Source organism: Sinocyclocheilus rhinocerous, unplaced genomic scaffold (assembly GCF_001515625.1).
Source record: "Sinocyclocheilus rhinocerous isolate Xijiao unplaced genomic scaffold, SAMN03320098_v1.1 scaffold1654, whole genome shotgun sequence".
NCBI classification, from domain to species: Eukaryota; Metazoa; Chordata; class Actinopteri; order Cypriniformes; family Cyprinidae; genus Sinocyclocheilus; species Sinocyclocheilus rhinocerous.
Window position 1 is genome coordinate 905,437 of NW_015639533.1, and position 17,225 is coordinate 922,661.

Sequence of the window (17,225 nt, forward strand, 5' to 3'; positions counted from 1 at the left end):
GCAGCTTGTTTCTGTATCCCGCCTGACTTATTTATTTGTTGTGATGTCATATCTATACTTTATTTCATCTCCAGAATATTGTTATGAGTTTGTGATTTCATCATTAAGCTGCTGTTAGATTGTGGTTCAGCATTGTTGAAGGAACTGAATAAACAGCAGGTGTATTTGTGGCAGATACAATTCATTTATCAGGCGTTTCACAACTGTGACACAAGACAAGATCATAAATAATATTTAACATCTGACAGTGAACAGGAATCTGCTGAATAGAACAACAAGACTATCTCAAAAAAAAAAAAGAAGAAGCGAAAGAGTAAAAGAGTTAAACAAGCACAGACACACAGAGGAAGAAAGAAGACCCTCAACAGGTATGTAGATGCGCACATACAGATCTCCACTTGGTAATATATTCAAAACAACCAATTCTGTCATCTGAAGGAACTGCACAAATGAATTATTACAAAGCTGTTAGGATTCTAGAGTCACTTCTATTACATGATGGTTCTGTAGTGTCCCCTGCTGGGCTGGAAGTAAAGACAAAGCAAAAGAAAAACTCCAACACATTACTGCTCGCCAATGACCACAGGTGATCCAATACTCAACATTTATTATCTTAAAATTTAGAATATATTGGCCACACCTTCTCCTCCTATTAATTAAACATTAGATCATTTCCATATTTCCCCATCTATTATGTACACATGAAAATCAATAAATCACAAAGGGGACCAAACATCATTTGGACCATAAAATCGGATCATTTGCTATGGATTGTATGTACAACAAACAGGAAGATAATCATCATATGAACACATGGGCCATCAAATAACATTTTGGTAAGAACGGTGTGGGCCGGATACCCTGATATTCCTAAATGTCACTATGTGCTTTTCCCTGTAATACTGGTGTCATGTCTAACTCATGTTCGTGTGACTGGACATCCACTTCGGCTTTAAAGTTCAAGTATAGGCTATGCATCTGTTATGCAATTATTTAATCGTATTTTTCTTTCTGGAAAATATGGCTTATTCTATCTAAAAAGGGCCAAAACAAGATTAAATATATTGATATGAGGTCTAGTGTGTGTTTCATTGCACTGAACACTAAAACTGGCCCTGGAGCAATAACGTCCTGAGGGGAGGGAGGGAGGGGGCACTTTCTATGTATGCTGGTGTAAGAGGCACAAGTGAGTGGGGTTTAAGGAGATGGGTGGGGTTTAGAGTCCTGGGACGGGGGTTATGGTACAAAAGGTGGAGCTCAGGGGATCATGCGGTTGATTGCTGGCAGTGAAACGACACAGACGAAACAGGGACTTTCCACTAATGACCACAAGTTTTCTCATTGGCAATGCCGTTCTTGTGAACATGGCTGACAAATAAGGACAAAGACAGAAAAGGAGGGAGAGAAAAGAGGTGGAGAATATCTCTAATCGATTCGTACGGTTGACAGTTTCTCCTCTTAACAGCAACGTATGACTGGAAATCTAGTTAACAAAAACATTCACTGTTAATGAAAAACACAAACATCAAAAGTTTCCTACCCATGTAGTTTTACGCAAACTAGACACATTTTTTAAATACCCATTGAGCGATAATGACAATAACACTTAGATCAGAACAACTACAGGAAGCAGGCCAGCAGTGGACAGAGGAAAGGGGCGGGGCAGACATAAAGGGGCGGAGTGGACAAAAAGGGGGCGGGGTAGGCAGCTGCTCTGGTTTCGCCAAACAATGGCTAAATATTACAAAATATTCTATCAACAATATTCACAGTTAAACCAAGGCTTGATACACATTGTAATCACAAAATCTCAGCGATGCCTTGTGCTTGTAGTCACAGAGTTTTTAAAAACACTTTCATGTTTCTTTCTCTCTCTCTCTCTCTCTCTCTTTTTGTTTTTGGTTCTATATTACATAGTAATGTCTGATAGGTCACAACTAACGTTACAAAGTCGGCTCAACGTTTTGGACTCGGGGAGAGACAGTGGCTTAAAGAAGAAGGAAACTCTCCTCCCCCTGAGAGGCACGAACTGTGTGAGAGGCTGAGAGTTTGAGGGACAATTCAGTAATTCTTACACACACGCACACACACACACACACGGGGCAGAAACATTCAAGTTAGACCTAATTCTGACCAATCACACATATTCCAAAAATAAAAACTTAGCACAGTCTAAGAAACGCTGTCACACTCATACGGTCTCCCTCAAACCTAAAGCAGATTTTCTCTTATCCTTTAGGAATTACTCTAGATCAAATCACAACTTAATTGGGATAAAGAAAGCCGAGGCTTTGAGAGGCTGTCTGCGATGTTGGAACAGATTAACGGACTGATATTAAACAAACAAGACTCACGGATGAAAGCAAACGCTTGACCTCTTGTCTCCATCTGTAATCAATTAAAAAAACAGTAGGCTATGACCCAACAGAAAACTAAGAGGTAAAAGAAGAAGAAATGTTTTATGCACAGTGACACTGCAGTGACACCCTCATCTATATCAGTCCTGATGCAGAGTGATCGAATACTCATGGTTGTCCTGCTTTGCTTTCGCCGTCTCTCTCTCATTTACACAGAGGCATCGTTGTTGATCTTCTATTTCTTTTCAGAGAGTCTGAGTCAGTGCACTCCTTCTCCCACTAGGGGGCAGGCTACTCATCAGTTTCTCTTCCTGAGTTCTGTTTTCTCCTACAGCGCAGAGATTTTCACCACATCAGTGCCAGGGTTCGGAAGAGGCGGAGCGTCTGGGTTGGGAGGGGGCGGAGCGTCGGGACTGGCTCGGGAGTTGTTTGAGGGAGGGGTTGGGATACTGATGATTGCCGTGGTAACCAGTCCACTGCTCTTGCAGTTCAGACTCCCTGATTCATCTGACATCAGATTGAGACTGGAACGACTGAGACAGAGAGAGAGAGAGAGTGAGAGAGAGAGAAAGACAGAGGTCTTAAAACTCTTTTCATTCTCTCTTGTTTATTTAATTTGGCTGCTAACTGTTTATTAAATGTCTCTTGGACTAACAGAGGACATGCATGTATCACTTATTTGAATCTAAACCAACAAATGTCATCTGTATTTTTTTATGTATTTTGTTTGAAAATATCTGTGGGTGGAAATTATTCATTTTGAAATGTTAATAAAATGGCAGATTCCTTAGATTTGCTAAGGTTAATTTCAAAGGTAGCATTTCATAAATCATAAACATAATAATAAACACACATTTTGCCTTATTTGACAGAAATTAGAGCTTGATTGGAAATGATGCATCAAATATGCAGTTATATAAATTTTAACCCTTGAGATTGACTTTATATTTTATGTTTGGGGCCCCATGAGACCCTAATAATAATATTAAAATGGTTTATGTTTATTTTACACTTTGTTTAGACTGTCAGTTTTTTTTTCAAATGTAGAAATTAATATTTTCACATAGTTTAATAAGGTTTAAAGTCTGGGTCTGTGACAATGGTAAACAATTAAAATTATACATTAAAAAGCATTTTAGAAGGAGCAAAATGATGAAGGCATGGTTATTTGTTTTTTTTTTAATAATATTAAAATGGTTTATGTTTATTTTACACTTTGTTTAGACTGTCAGTTTTTTTTTTCAAATTTAGAAATTAATATTTTCACATAGTTTAAGGTTTAAAGTCTGGGTCTGTGACAATGGTAAACAATTAAAATTATACATTAAAAAGCATTTTAGAAGGAGCAAAATGATGAAGGCATGGTTATTTGTTTTTTTTTGTAACATGTCATGTGACCTTTATATTCACCTTAGTTGTAATGCAAAAGTAAGCTATTTTCTGTGAATGAGTGAGACTTCTGTTTATTAGCCACTATGGAGAATAAGTATAACCATTGTAAAACTATTTGTGCTATACACTTGTGTGTTCATGATTATGATAATACATTAAAATTATATGATAACAAATACCAGTTTGTAACATGAAGCAGCATAACAAACTGTTTTTGTACAGCTAAAATAGCTGGAAGCTGATGACACTGTAAGACTTGCACATTAGAGTCACAAATGGCTGCACCTGATCTAATGTAAAAAAATACTAATAATAAGGTGGATAATATAAAAAAGTTGAAGTCTTTTAGCTCTAATAAACATCAACTCTTTGAACAATGTTGTGCATGAAAAATGAGTGCTAACCTGGTGTTTAGTGGTTGCTGTTCCCCACACTGGATGTGTAATGCGCTGAGCTCCTGCAGGTTGTGTGTGTGTGTGGCACTGAGAGGCTGCATGTTCTTCTTGGTTCTCCGAGAGCAGCAGGTGCCAGTGATGCCCTCTTCACTGGAGAGAGATGGACTCTGCGATGGGAAGTTCTGTAGTGCTGTCTGCAGGTACCCCTGTTCATACAGCCGCTCATCCACAAACTCATGATTCTGTTCACAGAAACACAACGATTATTGCTTTCTGATGTTTTATTTACTGTCATAAGCCTTTTTCTCTTATTCCCTTTACTTCAAAGACTTTGCAAGCATGTTAAACCTTAAATATAAAAGAGAATATGAAACAACATTGATGCATTTTTACTTCAGTAATGCATAACAAATGAGAACAAATCAGAATCAGATCAGTTCCTTTTTATGGCAGTTGTATGTTACATAAGATGAATTTGTGGATGTATTATTAAAAGCATCTCTAAAGAGAATATTCAGTGGTTATTATTGTAGGGCGGGACTTAATTTGATTGAATTGGCAAAGTGTGAAACTACTATAATATTGGTTAATATATTTTTTCATGTCCACGTAAAGGGAATTGCAGAGGAAGAGAAAATTATTACATTTTGATGAAAGATTATTAAAACAAACTTTTTTCTATTGTCTTAGACATGACGCAATAAAGCATTTTGTGCTTTCTACATTGTGTATGTCGTACCTACTTTTAAATATCAACTTTGTGTTTTGTGTAAAGATATTTTGATGATATTTATAAATAGTTTAACTGACATGGTTTTAATTTAACATTTCTATTGTCTTAGACGACGCAATAAAGCATTTTGTGCTTTCTACATTGTGTATGTCGTACCTACTTTTAAATATCAACTGTGTTTTGTGTAAAGATATTTTGATGATATTTATAAATAGTTTAACTGACATGGTTTTAATTTAACATTTACATTCATTTACATTTGTTAAAGCGGCTCCAAGTATTGTAGCATTTAAAATGTTAAAATTTTATTTCAAACCTTAAAGCATCTGAAAAATACTTAATCCCTAATTAATTTGTTATAATTTGCGTTTACTTGTTTCATTTATTATTTGTAAATCATTTTTTTGTGATAGACTATTTTCTATAGGCTATTATGTCTTTTTCAATGTATGATGCTTGGATTTATTGTTATTCGATTATCATAAAATGATAATGCCTGTTTGTTTTTTTTAAAATGAAAAGGTTTATTATTCATTCATTCGTTCGTTCGTTTATTTATTTAGCCGCTTGTACGTCACTTCTGCGGCGTTGCGACGAAAAGCCCCGCCCACACCGAAATATAATTGGACCGAAATAACGCTACTCGTATAAAACAAAATAGGAGGAGGTGTGATTGATTGTGGGAGTTGACAAACACTGGATTACACACGACAAATCCCTCAAGTTCCACAGAGAAAGGCAAAAAACGATGGCGTCTGGAAAAGCATCGCGGATGTCATGAAGATACAAGGTATGTGCTTGCTTTACGCTGTGAGAGAGAGCAAACAGTGAATATTTCCGATTGGTTGGTTTTTTGGTGCGTCACGTTTCTGTTCTTTGCTTGTGGCTGGAAACTTGTTATACAAATTATACAACTAGTTTAAATAGTGTTAATTTGAGATATGACTAATTTGAGAGAGATTCTTTCTTTTCGAAACTCTGAATCAGTTGAACCAGTTGTTTCGCAAAATTCACTGTTTCGAAGCATAAATGATTCACTGTAAAGAAACAGTGGAACGTTAAATGGAATGAAAACTCAGACCAAACATGTATAATTGCAGATTTTACAAACCAATGGCAAATGTTTCCATTAAAGTGTAATCTATTAATGTAATCTACGAATAATTGATAAATGCCATTAAATATGAAGGTTCTGTAAAATTTGTGTTCTTTTTTTAATGCGTAGGCTAGTGCTTGTTTTGCCTGTCATTAGGCAGGGCTTGGCAAACTAGGGCAATTAGAATCAATTAACTATCTTTCTCCTTTTTGTATTACACACACTTAAGTATTAAAATTCATTAAAGTCATTTAAAAAATACCTAGCCTACATATAAAACTGACCTGAGATCAGCTAGACACTTGTTAATGGGTTTACCAAGTCAATGGCATCTAGTGCGAAGTCTATGAATTTTGAAATGTTTTGAAACCAAGTGTCAAAACAATATTATGAAGCTTCGTTTGTTGAAATCGTGTGACTTGGCGAGTTTGAGGCACATTCTGAACCACTGATTCGAAGCAAAGGATTTGTAAAGTTTCAAACGCAGCCACCACTACTTCTGACTGACCGTGGTCTTCTCCAGGCAGTGCAGAAGATGGTGATGTTGACTCTCCAGCAGAGATGTGGTCTTCTTCAGTTGTTGGTCCTCCTCCAAGGAGCCCTACAGAAACACACAGACAGACATTCACATAATTTTTAAGGAATCACCACATTTCATGCATGAATAATGAAGTGGAGAGAGGGACAGAGTGTGTGTTGTTTGGCTCAGTACCTGTGGTGAAGGTTTCATCTTGTAATAGGGGAGCTGCTGTTGTGTAAGAGTGGGAGGGAAAGACATGGAGAGTGGTTTACTGCTTTTGGAAGGAACTTCATCCATAACAGAGCAGCACAATAGATCATCCATAACTTAAATAAACAAGGCTTGAGAGAAAGGAAGGATGAGGAGCCTCAGAGGATTGGGCGAATCAGAGTGATTCCACTTTCCTGTTTCACAAATCCATTGGTACAGTTACTAAAACTCCACATATCTGTCTCTTTTATTGTAGAGCTTTTGCCTGGGAGCTTGTGCTCGTGTACTGGGCCCTCCGGCTGAACGCACATACACTGCTCCACATTTTCACCATTTCCACATCGTCTTAACACAACGCGAGCACCAAAATAACATGAGTGAGTCAGTGAGAGATGTGTGGGAGGAGAGAGAGAGACAGAAGGAAAAAGAAAGATATTGATAGAAATGAAGAGAGAGCAAAATTAGGCATCTTACAGTAACATACCCCGAGTACTCTTATTCTGAGCAGACTGCATGTTTGCATGTGATCTGCGTGGTATATATGAGCTATTCAGACAGGCTAACCTAGAAGCAGCTTCTTCAGTTTGATGCAAAGTCGGACCACTCTTGGGTGAATCACATTAAGAAACCTCAAATTAACCCCAAAATCAAAGGACTTCAAGAAATCAAGAAGACGAAGCCCACATAAGCACATTTTCCACCATTTTGAGTGTTCTTGTGTGATTCACCCACAGGAGCCTGTTTTTTGGAGAGGAAGAGCCTGTTTTTTGGAGAGGAAAAACCTGATGTGGATTTTTAACCCTCATTTTTTCTGTTGATATTGACTTTTTTACTGTTTATATATTTGGAGTCTATTGATGTATGTGTGCAAAATTAATCACTTTATTGCCCTTTCTCAATTTTTTTTAATATGTTACCTTGATCTGATCCAGCCTCAGTAGACTATTATTAGTCTAATGTTAATTGCATTAATTCATGTTTTTATAGCAGGAGTCTCTTTTGTTGTTGGATAAATTGGATAAAAGCATCTGCCAAATGTAAACGTAAAAATAAATTAAGTAGTATTTAGTATTAAAATTTATGTTACCATTTAAAAGTTTTGGGAGTTTGTTTTTTTAATAATTATATCCAGTATTAAGCATATTTTTATATACATTTTTTAAAATTAATATTCAGTATTAAGCACATATTTTAACGCTGTTAAAACAGTTTGGAGGCCTCTTAGACTCCATAATGAAGCTCAGTTTTGTCCGGTTCCCTTCTGCTTCACTCTCTGGACCTCTCTGAGGACGTTCTGTGAAACTGGTTAGCTCTCTTTGGAGTGGCCTGCAATCTGTCTCTGTACTCGCTGTTCAATCTCAGCATGTTCCTCGTTCCTCAAATGAATTCGACGCATTCAGAGAATCGCTCCTTTTTTTTCCAGGAAGGCATTTTACAGGAGCTGGACACCTTCAAACAACCACAGTAATAAAGACCAGATCTCCCTTTCACACACATATGCTCACAGCCTACTCACTAATGAGGGTGTTTAGCAAGCAACACATTAAGACATTTTCACATCAGTTCATCACTCTGTCTTGATAAATTGGATGACATTGAGTTAATTGAGCTGATGTTTATGCAAATATGCAAACATGAAAAGCTCATAATCGCTCTTAAGTGCTGAAAATTGGATCACCCCATGTGAATCTCTAGCTTTAAACACTTTTAAAGCAAAACAACCTGACACTTTTATCTCTGCGCTAAAACACTGTCTGCAGGAGTTCCTGTTGAAAACCATGCATAATGTATGGCAAATAAAAAAGAAGCCACCAGAAGTCAAACAGAAACAAAATATGGGAAAAAATTAGCATGAATGTGTGTGTGTGTTTGTATTTGTGAAACAATGTGTGTGAGTGTGTGCTTCTCACCGTTAGCTCCAGTGATTGGTTGAGCCCATTTCGTTTGCTATGCAGGAAGGCGCTAGAGCTGCCACACTTGGAAATTCTCATTCGGGCCAGTCGGGCTTTCTGTCAACACATACATACACAAAGGAAGTTGCATGAATGTGTGTGTGTGTTTGTATTTGTGAAACAATGTGTGTGCTTCTCACCGTTAGCTCCAGTGATTGGTTGAGCCCATTTCGTTTGCTATGCAGGAAGGCGCTAGAGCTGCCACACTTGGAAATTCTCATTCGGGCCAGTCGGGCTTTCTGTCAACACATACATACACAAAGGAAGTTACAACTCAGTCCACATCACAAAGGTCTGAGTTTCAATCTGATCCCTGTTGAAAGAGCCATTCAGATCAAAGTACTTTAAGAGACAAAATGGATTTTCACATAGATTGCTGTCCGTCATGAGATGATGAAAAATGCAAGTGGCTTCAAACAACTACTGAACCAATTCTTGACAGCCATGCAGTGAAAATGTGCACAGATCAGGGGAGAAGAAAGCGGTTGCTTGCTCGCTCTACAAAGCATAAAAGAATGGTAATTTAGAGAAACGCAGCTGTGTAATGGTTAATTACAGTAAACGTCTTGTGTAATACTGAATTACGGTTAGAGCAGCTGTGTAACGATAAATGATAGAGCAGCGGTTCGCATTCCCTCAGTCTATGTCATTTTTATAGGCACAGCATGGATGATTGGTGGAAAACCAGCAGTCAAATCCTCTGTGGAACATCAAATTTTAATATTTACAATGAATGAGAGTATTTTAATCTCCTCAGATCCAAAGGCATCAAATGATCTGATTTGCACTCTCATTCTCTCGTCATCTCATAGAAAACTGATTCTCTCTTTCGTTTCGGTTCCCTTAAGATGTAAGAAGCTTTATTGACATGATAAAAAGGGTTTATGTTGGCAAAGCATTAATAAATATGATGTATACACTAGATTTTTTTTTTTGTGAATGTATTAGGGTGTTGTGGGTGTTTCTTTGTGGTCACTAAGGTGTTCTGACTGGATTTTAGTGAATTAATTTGCAGTTGCTAAGTTAATGTGGTTGGTTTCTTGGGTATTTATAGGTTAAGTTAAAAGAGCCCATTTAAGTCTTTAATTTATTCAGGTCCCAGTGGATTGTGTAAAACTGATTCTCTCTTTCGTTTCGGTTCCCTTAAGATGTAAGAAGCTTTATTGACATGATAAAAAGGGTTTATGTTGGCAAAGCATTAATAAATATGATGTATACACTAGATTTTTTTTTTGTGAATGTATTAGGGTGTCGTGGGTGTTTCTTTGCGGTCACTAAGGTGTTCTGACTGGATTTTAGTGAATTAATTTGCAGTTGCTAAGTTAATGTGGTTGGTTTCTTGGGTATTTATAGGTTAAGTTAAAAGAGCCCATTTAAGTCTTTAATTTATTCAGGTCCCAGTGGATTGTGTTGCTCCTTCATATTTACACTATTTACACTAGCTCTGCCCACCAACGTGTGGTTGGGCTAGACAACATTACAAAAGACGCATTTTAAACAATAGCTCTAGTGGTGTAGGTAGTAAAACGCATAGTAGAGACTTTTTGACGCGATCGACCCGAGTTCGAATCCGCCTTTTGCCAAACTCGTTCTTCTCCCTTTTCACATCACGTATCAGATCGGAAAGGCATTTATTTTCAATAAAATGAAGGAAGTAATCGAAAAGTGGAAAATAAAGTGCCTCACGGGTGTTTATGGTTTAGGGGTAGGTGTAGGGAGGGCTTTATTGTCCAAAGAAGGTGGCATCCATTTAATAAGTTTAATAAAGAAGATAATTTACACTCAATACGTTATTACTTTTATAATGTACTTTAATACTGAGGTGCAAATATCTGCCACTTGCACTAAATAGTATAAATAGCATCTAACTAAGGCCCCACACGAAGATGCATTTAGCTGTATACGTAAAAATTTTGTTTCGTAATGCTGTTTTATCCAGACCGATCCAGTGTTTTGGGAGCCTGAAACTGCTATTTTTTTTAAACGGGGTCCCAGAGTGGATAAATCTGAAAACGACACCCTTGGGTTTTCATGTGAACAGCCAATCCGTATATTTTGTGAAACGATGATGTCATCACCCCATGTCTCAACCCTAGTCATACATTCAACCCTCTACGCACACCTTGGCAATATAATCGCCATTGGCTAGTAAATTTTTTTGTTTACTCGCGAGACTGATATACTATTTTACACACACACACACACACGCGCGCGCGCGTTTATTTAGCTATCTAAATGGGGACATTACATAGACTTCTATTGTTTTTATATACAGATAGTTATACACTTTTTAACCTAAACCCACCCCTACCCCTCACAGAAAACTTTCTGCATTTTTACAATTTCAAAAGTAAAAAAAAACTTTGTTTACTTTATTTTAACAGTTTTACAAATGAGGACATCCACAAATTGAGGTTTTTGCCGATTTTGTCAGGCTTTGCTCACTTTTGGGTACAAATTTGGCCCCAAAATATGGTTAAGTAGGTACACACACGCACACACACACACACACACACACACATACATGATTCCACTAGGCTTGCCGCGATAGACGGTATTGACGGTGATACCGGTGTTAAGCCACAATACCGGTTACGTCACTTGCCCACCGCGTCAACGACCCCCACCGTCGTTTTGATTTTTTATAGAAATAAAAATCATTTAGTTCATAACTTCAGCCAATCAAGCATTATATTATGATTATTATATTATGATTATTAAGCACTATTAAAATGATAGAACTATTGATTAGAACTAAAACTTGGTAACCATGGATGAATGCATATTTGTAATTTTAACTGAACTTAGGACTGGTGGTGGTGTTTAAGATATTGTTGGTCATAGGTAATAGTAATTATTATTAAAAGATACTACTACTACTACTATTATTATCTGCTGGGTTCATGAATATTAATCACGTTGTCAGCGTTCGCTCGAACTGATTTGCTGAAATCAAAACAGGGACGGTAATAGATGAGCGCCAGCCAACAAGAGCTGTTTGTGCATTAGCTCCGCCCACTGCCGAGAAACCGGCATATCTTCTGCTTGTTCTTAAAAGCTGAATAATTCTAAATGAACTCTGTTATTTTGACAGGAAAATACAACAAAGAATATGGTTTACATGTAGCGCGTCGATTCAGCGTGGTATGCAAGACTCTCGCTCTCTCTCTTTGCATGTGTGAGAAACACAGCAGTTAAAGCGACGGCGAGTCGTGCGCCTTCACACTAGTTTACGGTACGTCAAATACAGGTGCGCTGCGTGCTACATACTGCGTATCCATTGAGTACATGACATGATCCATTGAGTGCATCCAAATAGTACAGATCGCTTGACGGAGAGTGAAACTCTCAAGCGCTCAGTCAGCGTGTTTATCGAGTGAAAATCTGTTTTGAACGCCTCTCACACACATACTGGCGTGTAAAATCTAAGAATTTATTAGCCAATGGCTAATGTTAGATATTATTTAGTCGCCCAGAGTAAGATTTAGTCGCATATGCGAGTGATTTACTCGCAATGTAGAGGGTTGCATTGCTACTTCGCGTAATGGCAACAAGAACATGAACAAACACTGAATGATTGTCTTTTTATTAACTAACATTAAGATTAATAAATGTATTATTCCATGTTAATTTTCTTGTGTTGGGTTTGTATACAGAGCGCAAGGTTTATGCGCATGCTCCAAGTCGTCCTCTTCTCCGTTTGTAGTGTATCTCTGTGGCAGAATAACAGCGCCACATACTGGTCTGGCATGTATACTACATTGTTTTGAGTCGGTTTCGTGTGTACGCAGATATTTCTTGAGACGAGGGAAAAAAAAAAGATCGGATGGGGAAAGCTCTGGCTTCGTGTGGATATGGCCTAATATTGCAAAGAAAATACTGCTATTTTTACATAGTGTAAATAGCATCTATCGCTGCTGCCAGTAATCTCCAGGCAGGAATAATTTGTAAAAGTATTCAAACATTCTTAAATTTAAATAAAGAGAAAATTAACAATTAACTTCAAGCCAAATTATGCAGGATAATATAAAATATAATATATGTAATTAATTTGATTAATATATCTTTAAGATTATTATTTTTTAAATAAATCTAACAAACTTTAACAAGGTTTATACGTAAAGCAATAAAAAAATGTGCAGCTAAAAAAAGAAATCTTATCATTTGTCAGGCAACAATAATTAGTAAAAATATCTAAACATTCTTAAAAGGAAAAGGGGAAAAAACTAGATTTAAAGCTAAATTATGGAGGATAAAATAGAATATTACATATAATCTGAGATATTATTTATTCTGTACACACACACCCACACACACACACACACACACACACGTATATCTTCTATGTAAATATAAATATATATTGTTTTTAAGGAATAGTTCACCCAAAATGAAAATTCTGTGATCATTTACTCACCTTTAGGTTATTCCAAGCCTGAGTTTATTTCTTTTGCTGGACACAAAATATATTTTGAAGAATTATAGTTGCTTATAGTTGTTTATTCTTCAAAATATATCTTCTTTAGTGTTCAACCGAAGAAAGAAACTCATATCGGTTTGAAACAACATGAGGGTGAGTGAATTAAATTTTTGGGTGAACTATTCCTTTAAGAATGTCTTGGAGAAGATGATAAAAATGATTATTTTTTTATTTCCTGCAGTGTAGTATTAGTGTTTTAATAATCTAGCTGTGTTTTCATTCTCTCAAGCACAAAGAGGCTTTTGTGTGGCCCCCTATCAGGTGTGTAATAGGACCATGTAACTTGATTTTCTTGTTCATGGAGCTTGTCACCTTCACACACAGGTGGTAAGTGTTCATGGCCTGGACTGTTAATAGCACAGCTAAATGCTGGATATCAGCTCCATGGGTATAACAGCAAAACACTCAGAGGGAGACTAACAGTGTTTTGGACACCTATAGTCACAGTATGTTGTGAATAACACCACCTCTTGTCCACCGTTAGGGGTCATCGGTTTACCCACCACAATTGATCTAGGCCAATTGGCTGCTCTTTCTCGGATGCGGGTTCACAAATACATTTCTTCCCAAAGAGTGTTTGTATGCGTGTGTGCATTTTTAAATTATTGAAGAGGAACAAATTGTGTCTCAGTTGCATCAGAGACCTCGCTGAGATCAAACTGGTATTCTGATGTTCATTAATTTCTCACACACACTTGAACACCGATTGAAAGAACATACACCATCATTAAAACCCTCACACACAAACACACACACGCGTCCCTGGGTGAGTGGAGTGCTAACTCTGCTCTTTTCGCAGGAGATTGCCATCACATAATGGAATCCGTTTGGGCCTCTGAGACCGTTTGTGTTTCCAACAAATGCTGCAACAATTTTCGGCTATCGTGGAAAAAAATGAGGAACATTTTTCCTGGGGATCTGCCCCTTCAGAACGTGAGATGGGGAACGGCCGCAGTAATGCTGAGGTTCTTTATCAATGTGACACAGAATATCGCTGCTGAGAACTGTTGTTCAGCACTAGGCCAAAGCTAACCGCACTGTGCTGAGATCAGATAGGCCAAACAAAGCAGCAGCAAATTCACAGATTACATTTCAGTTATACACATAAAGCCCACTGTGACACACCTCGTGGCAGTGGTGAGGCCAGAAGTCTGCTCTCTAATTTAATCAGGAATATTATGAAGCGAACAGCTTTATGAGGCAAATTTGTGGTCCGTGACCAATTTCAATTCACTGTAATCATCTCAAAGTGTTCCTATTTAAATAAAAATACATTTTTCACACCATGTATTCAACAGAAACATAAAAATGGGCCATAAAATGCAGTTCCATTTTATTTCCAAGCTATTGCTATTCTGGTAGATTTGATTGGGTGGACAATATGTTAGTCCAGGTAGATGGTGTTCCTTCCCTTTTGAAAAATAAGGGCCCTGCTTAGCACGCTTTTAAATTACTTTTAATATGCTAATATGCTTTAAAGGAATATACTTGTGTGCAAACTGAATATAATGTTTTCAGACACTTAATTGCATGTTAATTGAACTTGAATGAATATTATAGTTATATTAAAGGACAACTATTATGCCCTTTTTTACAAGATATAAATCTCACGTGTCCCCAGAATGTGTCTGAAGTTTCAGCTCAAAATGTCCCATAGATAATTTATTATATAATTTTGAAAATGCCTGTTTTGAGTGGAAGCAGAAACACGCTGTTTTCGTGTATGTCTCTTTAAATGCAAATGAGCTGCTGCTCCTTTCCCCCTTTTCCAGAATAGGGCTGTGCCTTTACAGCTCTTACCTCAGATACTCTGTCAAAAAACATCTGTTTGGTTTTGATTATGTCTATCGTGCTGAAAATATGCGTTTTAAAGCCATATCAGTTTAAGCTCCTGATGTACGGTTTTCTGAGCGCACACATCCGAGGCACACGCACAGAAAGCGGCTGTCACACGGCATGTAAGCACTAAACAAAGTTCTCTTTCTCTGTTTGTTAAAAACACGCGTAAGTTACAAATACACATTAGGTTATGTTTGTGAAGTTAAACTGTTGGAAAATAAATAAATCACATGTTTATGTTAGATCTGTGCATTAAGTGACAGCAGCGTAATAGAATATAGCTTACCTATACTGCTGTCTATGCTGTTAATATGACCCAATGTAATGTGGTGTTTTGGATAGGTGCGTTCGACTTCATGCGGCGCCGCGCAAACCATTCGGCGGCTGACTTGAAGCAGTGCATGTCGGTTAGAAATTTTGTCCGACTTGAACTGGCGCCGACGCTTCGTCACTGTCACGTGTGGCATCAAAGTACCGCGATATTCGTTTATTGTTTGGATGTTTGGATCACATCTGGTAAATAAAACTGCACATGGGTTCTCACTACGCTCGCCTTCAGTGGACTGATTCTTTACAGCCAAACAATAAAATAAAAGCAGAAAATAACTCACTTCTCTGGACTGAATAACATCTATAGCTTTAATAAGAAGACATTTCTTACTTGAATCCTGCTTTTAAATGCTCTAGCACAGAGGTGGGCAAACTTTTTAGACCAGAGGGCCACATCAAGTTTTGCAAACCAAGTGAAAGGGCCGCATGCCAAATCCTTGATAAAATAATTTTTATTTACAGTGGAGGTATGCATGGAACATATATTATCTGACAGAACAAAACAAAAATTCTTATTTAATATCTATTATCGAGTCAAATTTACAACAATCTAATTTGCACTGCTATTAGTATGTACATATCAATCATCATAAAACTTGATAAAATAACAAATCCTTGATAAAAGAACTTTTATTTACAGTGGAGGTATGCATGGAAAATATATTATCTGACAGAAACATCTGTCACATTAACACATTAAACAAAAATTCTTATTTAATATCTATTATTGAGTCAAATGTACACTGCTATTAGTATGTACATATAAATTATCATAAAACTATGTCTGATAAAAACTGAAGGAGAACCTTAGTCTTTGACTTTCCAAGTCATGGTTATGAGTGTGTTAATGTGAACAATGAGCCTGGTCCCCTCTCCTTGCAAGGGTGCCAAAGTCTGGAGTAGGGCTGCACGATAAATCGCATGCGATATTTAATGCGCATCTTGTCAGAAAGCCGGTTCTGTAATCAGCGGTAAATCTCCATCACCTGCGTGCTTTCACATTGAGCAGCATTAACTACACAGAGCCGTTGTTTACTGACAAGCTGCGCGAATATGAACGTGGGCTGTCAAAAGATAGGGGGCATGAGACAAGTTCAAGCTCAGTCTCAAATTTAGCAAAGTCTGTGAAGCGGTGGGAAAATTCTGCATGCAGGTCGATCAAAGTGCTGCTGTACCTCTCAATGTGTTATTGGTGTGCTTAGTCCGGTCAGTGTAGGAAAATGAGCGAAATCTCAGCTGGATATCTGTCTGGAGAACAGTACAAGTTTGGCCTCGAACGCTTTCACGTTGCTGTACAGTTCGTGCACAAAAACTTCCTTTCCCTGAAGTCTCAAATTGAGATCGTTCAGATCTTTGATGTAGAGATCCTCAGGATAGCTGACAAGTGGCCGTTTGTTAAATTTGATCTGCGGTGGGACTTGTTGTAGTTCATGACTGAGTAGGTTTGTTCACACACATATGTGGATCCAAATAAAACAAGCATTCTTTGGGCATGCTTTTTAATGTTTGGGAATTTTTTTTCATCCAGTGAGGCATAAAACTGGTTAACTGGTGCTGTCTGAAACTTCTCCTTCAAAGTACTGTCACACTGGATGTCGATGAGTTCCAGTTGTGTGTCTGGCGGTGCTTTCTCGCTGTCAAAAGATAGGGGGCATGAGACAAGTTCAAGCTCAGTCTCAAATTTAGCAAAGTCTGTGAAGCGGTGGGAAAATTCTGCATGCAGGTCGATCAAAGTGCTGCTGTACCTCTCAATGCAAGACTGTGTTATTGGTGTGCTTAGTCCGGTCAGTGTAGGAAAATGAGCGAAATCTCGGCTGGATATCTGTCTGGAGAACAGTACAAGTTTGGCCTTGAACGCTTTCACGTTGCTGTACAGTTCGTGCACAAAAACGTCCTTTCCCTGAAGTCTCAAATTGAGATC

At 37.6% G+C, this 17,225-nt stretch overlaps 1 protein-coding gene across 1 annotated transcript in view; it reads right to left on the minus strand.

The window, feature by feature from the left end:
- Window positions 1-1,905: 1,905 nt before the first annotated feature.
- Window positions 1,906-17,225, minus strand: part of LOC107751452 (potassium voltage-gated channel subfamily D member 3-like) — a 25,858-nt gene continuing 10,538 nt past the window's right edge. Inside the window, exons 2-5 of the mRNA XM_016567197.1 lie at window positions 8,796-8,894; window positions 6,482-6,574; window positions 4,154-4,386; window positions 1,906-2,890 (exon numbers count right to left, since the gene is read on the minus strand). Of these exons, the coding sequence (XP_016422683.1) occupies window positions 2,686-2,890; window positions 4,154-4,386; window positions 6,482-6,574; window positions 8,796-8,894 (630 nt within the window). The 3' untranslated portion in view covers window positions 1,906-2,685. The remainder of the gene's footprint in view (window positions 2,891-4,153; window positions 4,387-6,481; window positions 6,575-8,795; window positions 8,895-17,225) is intronic.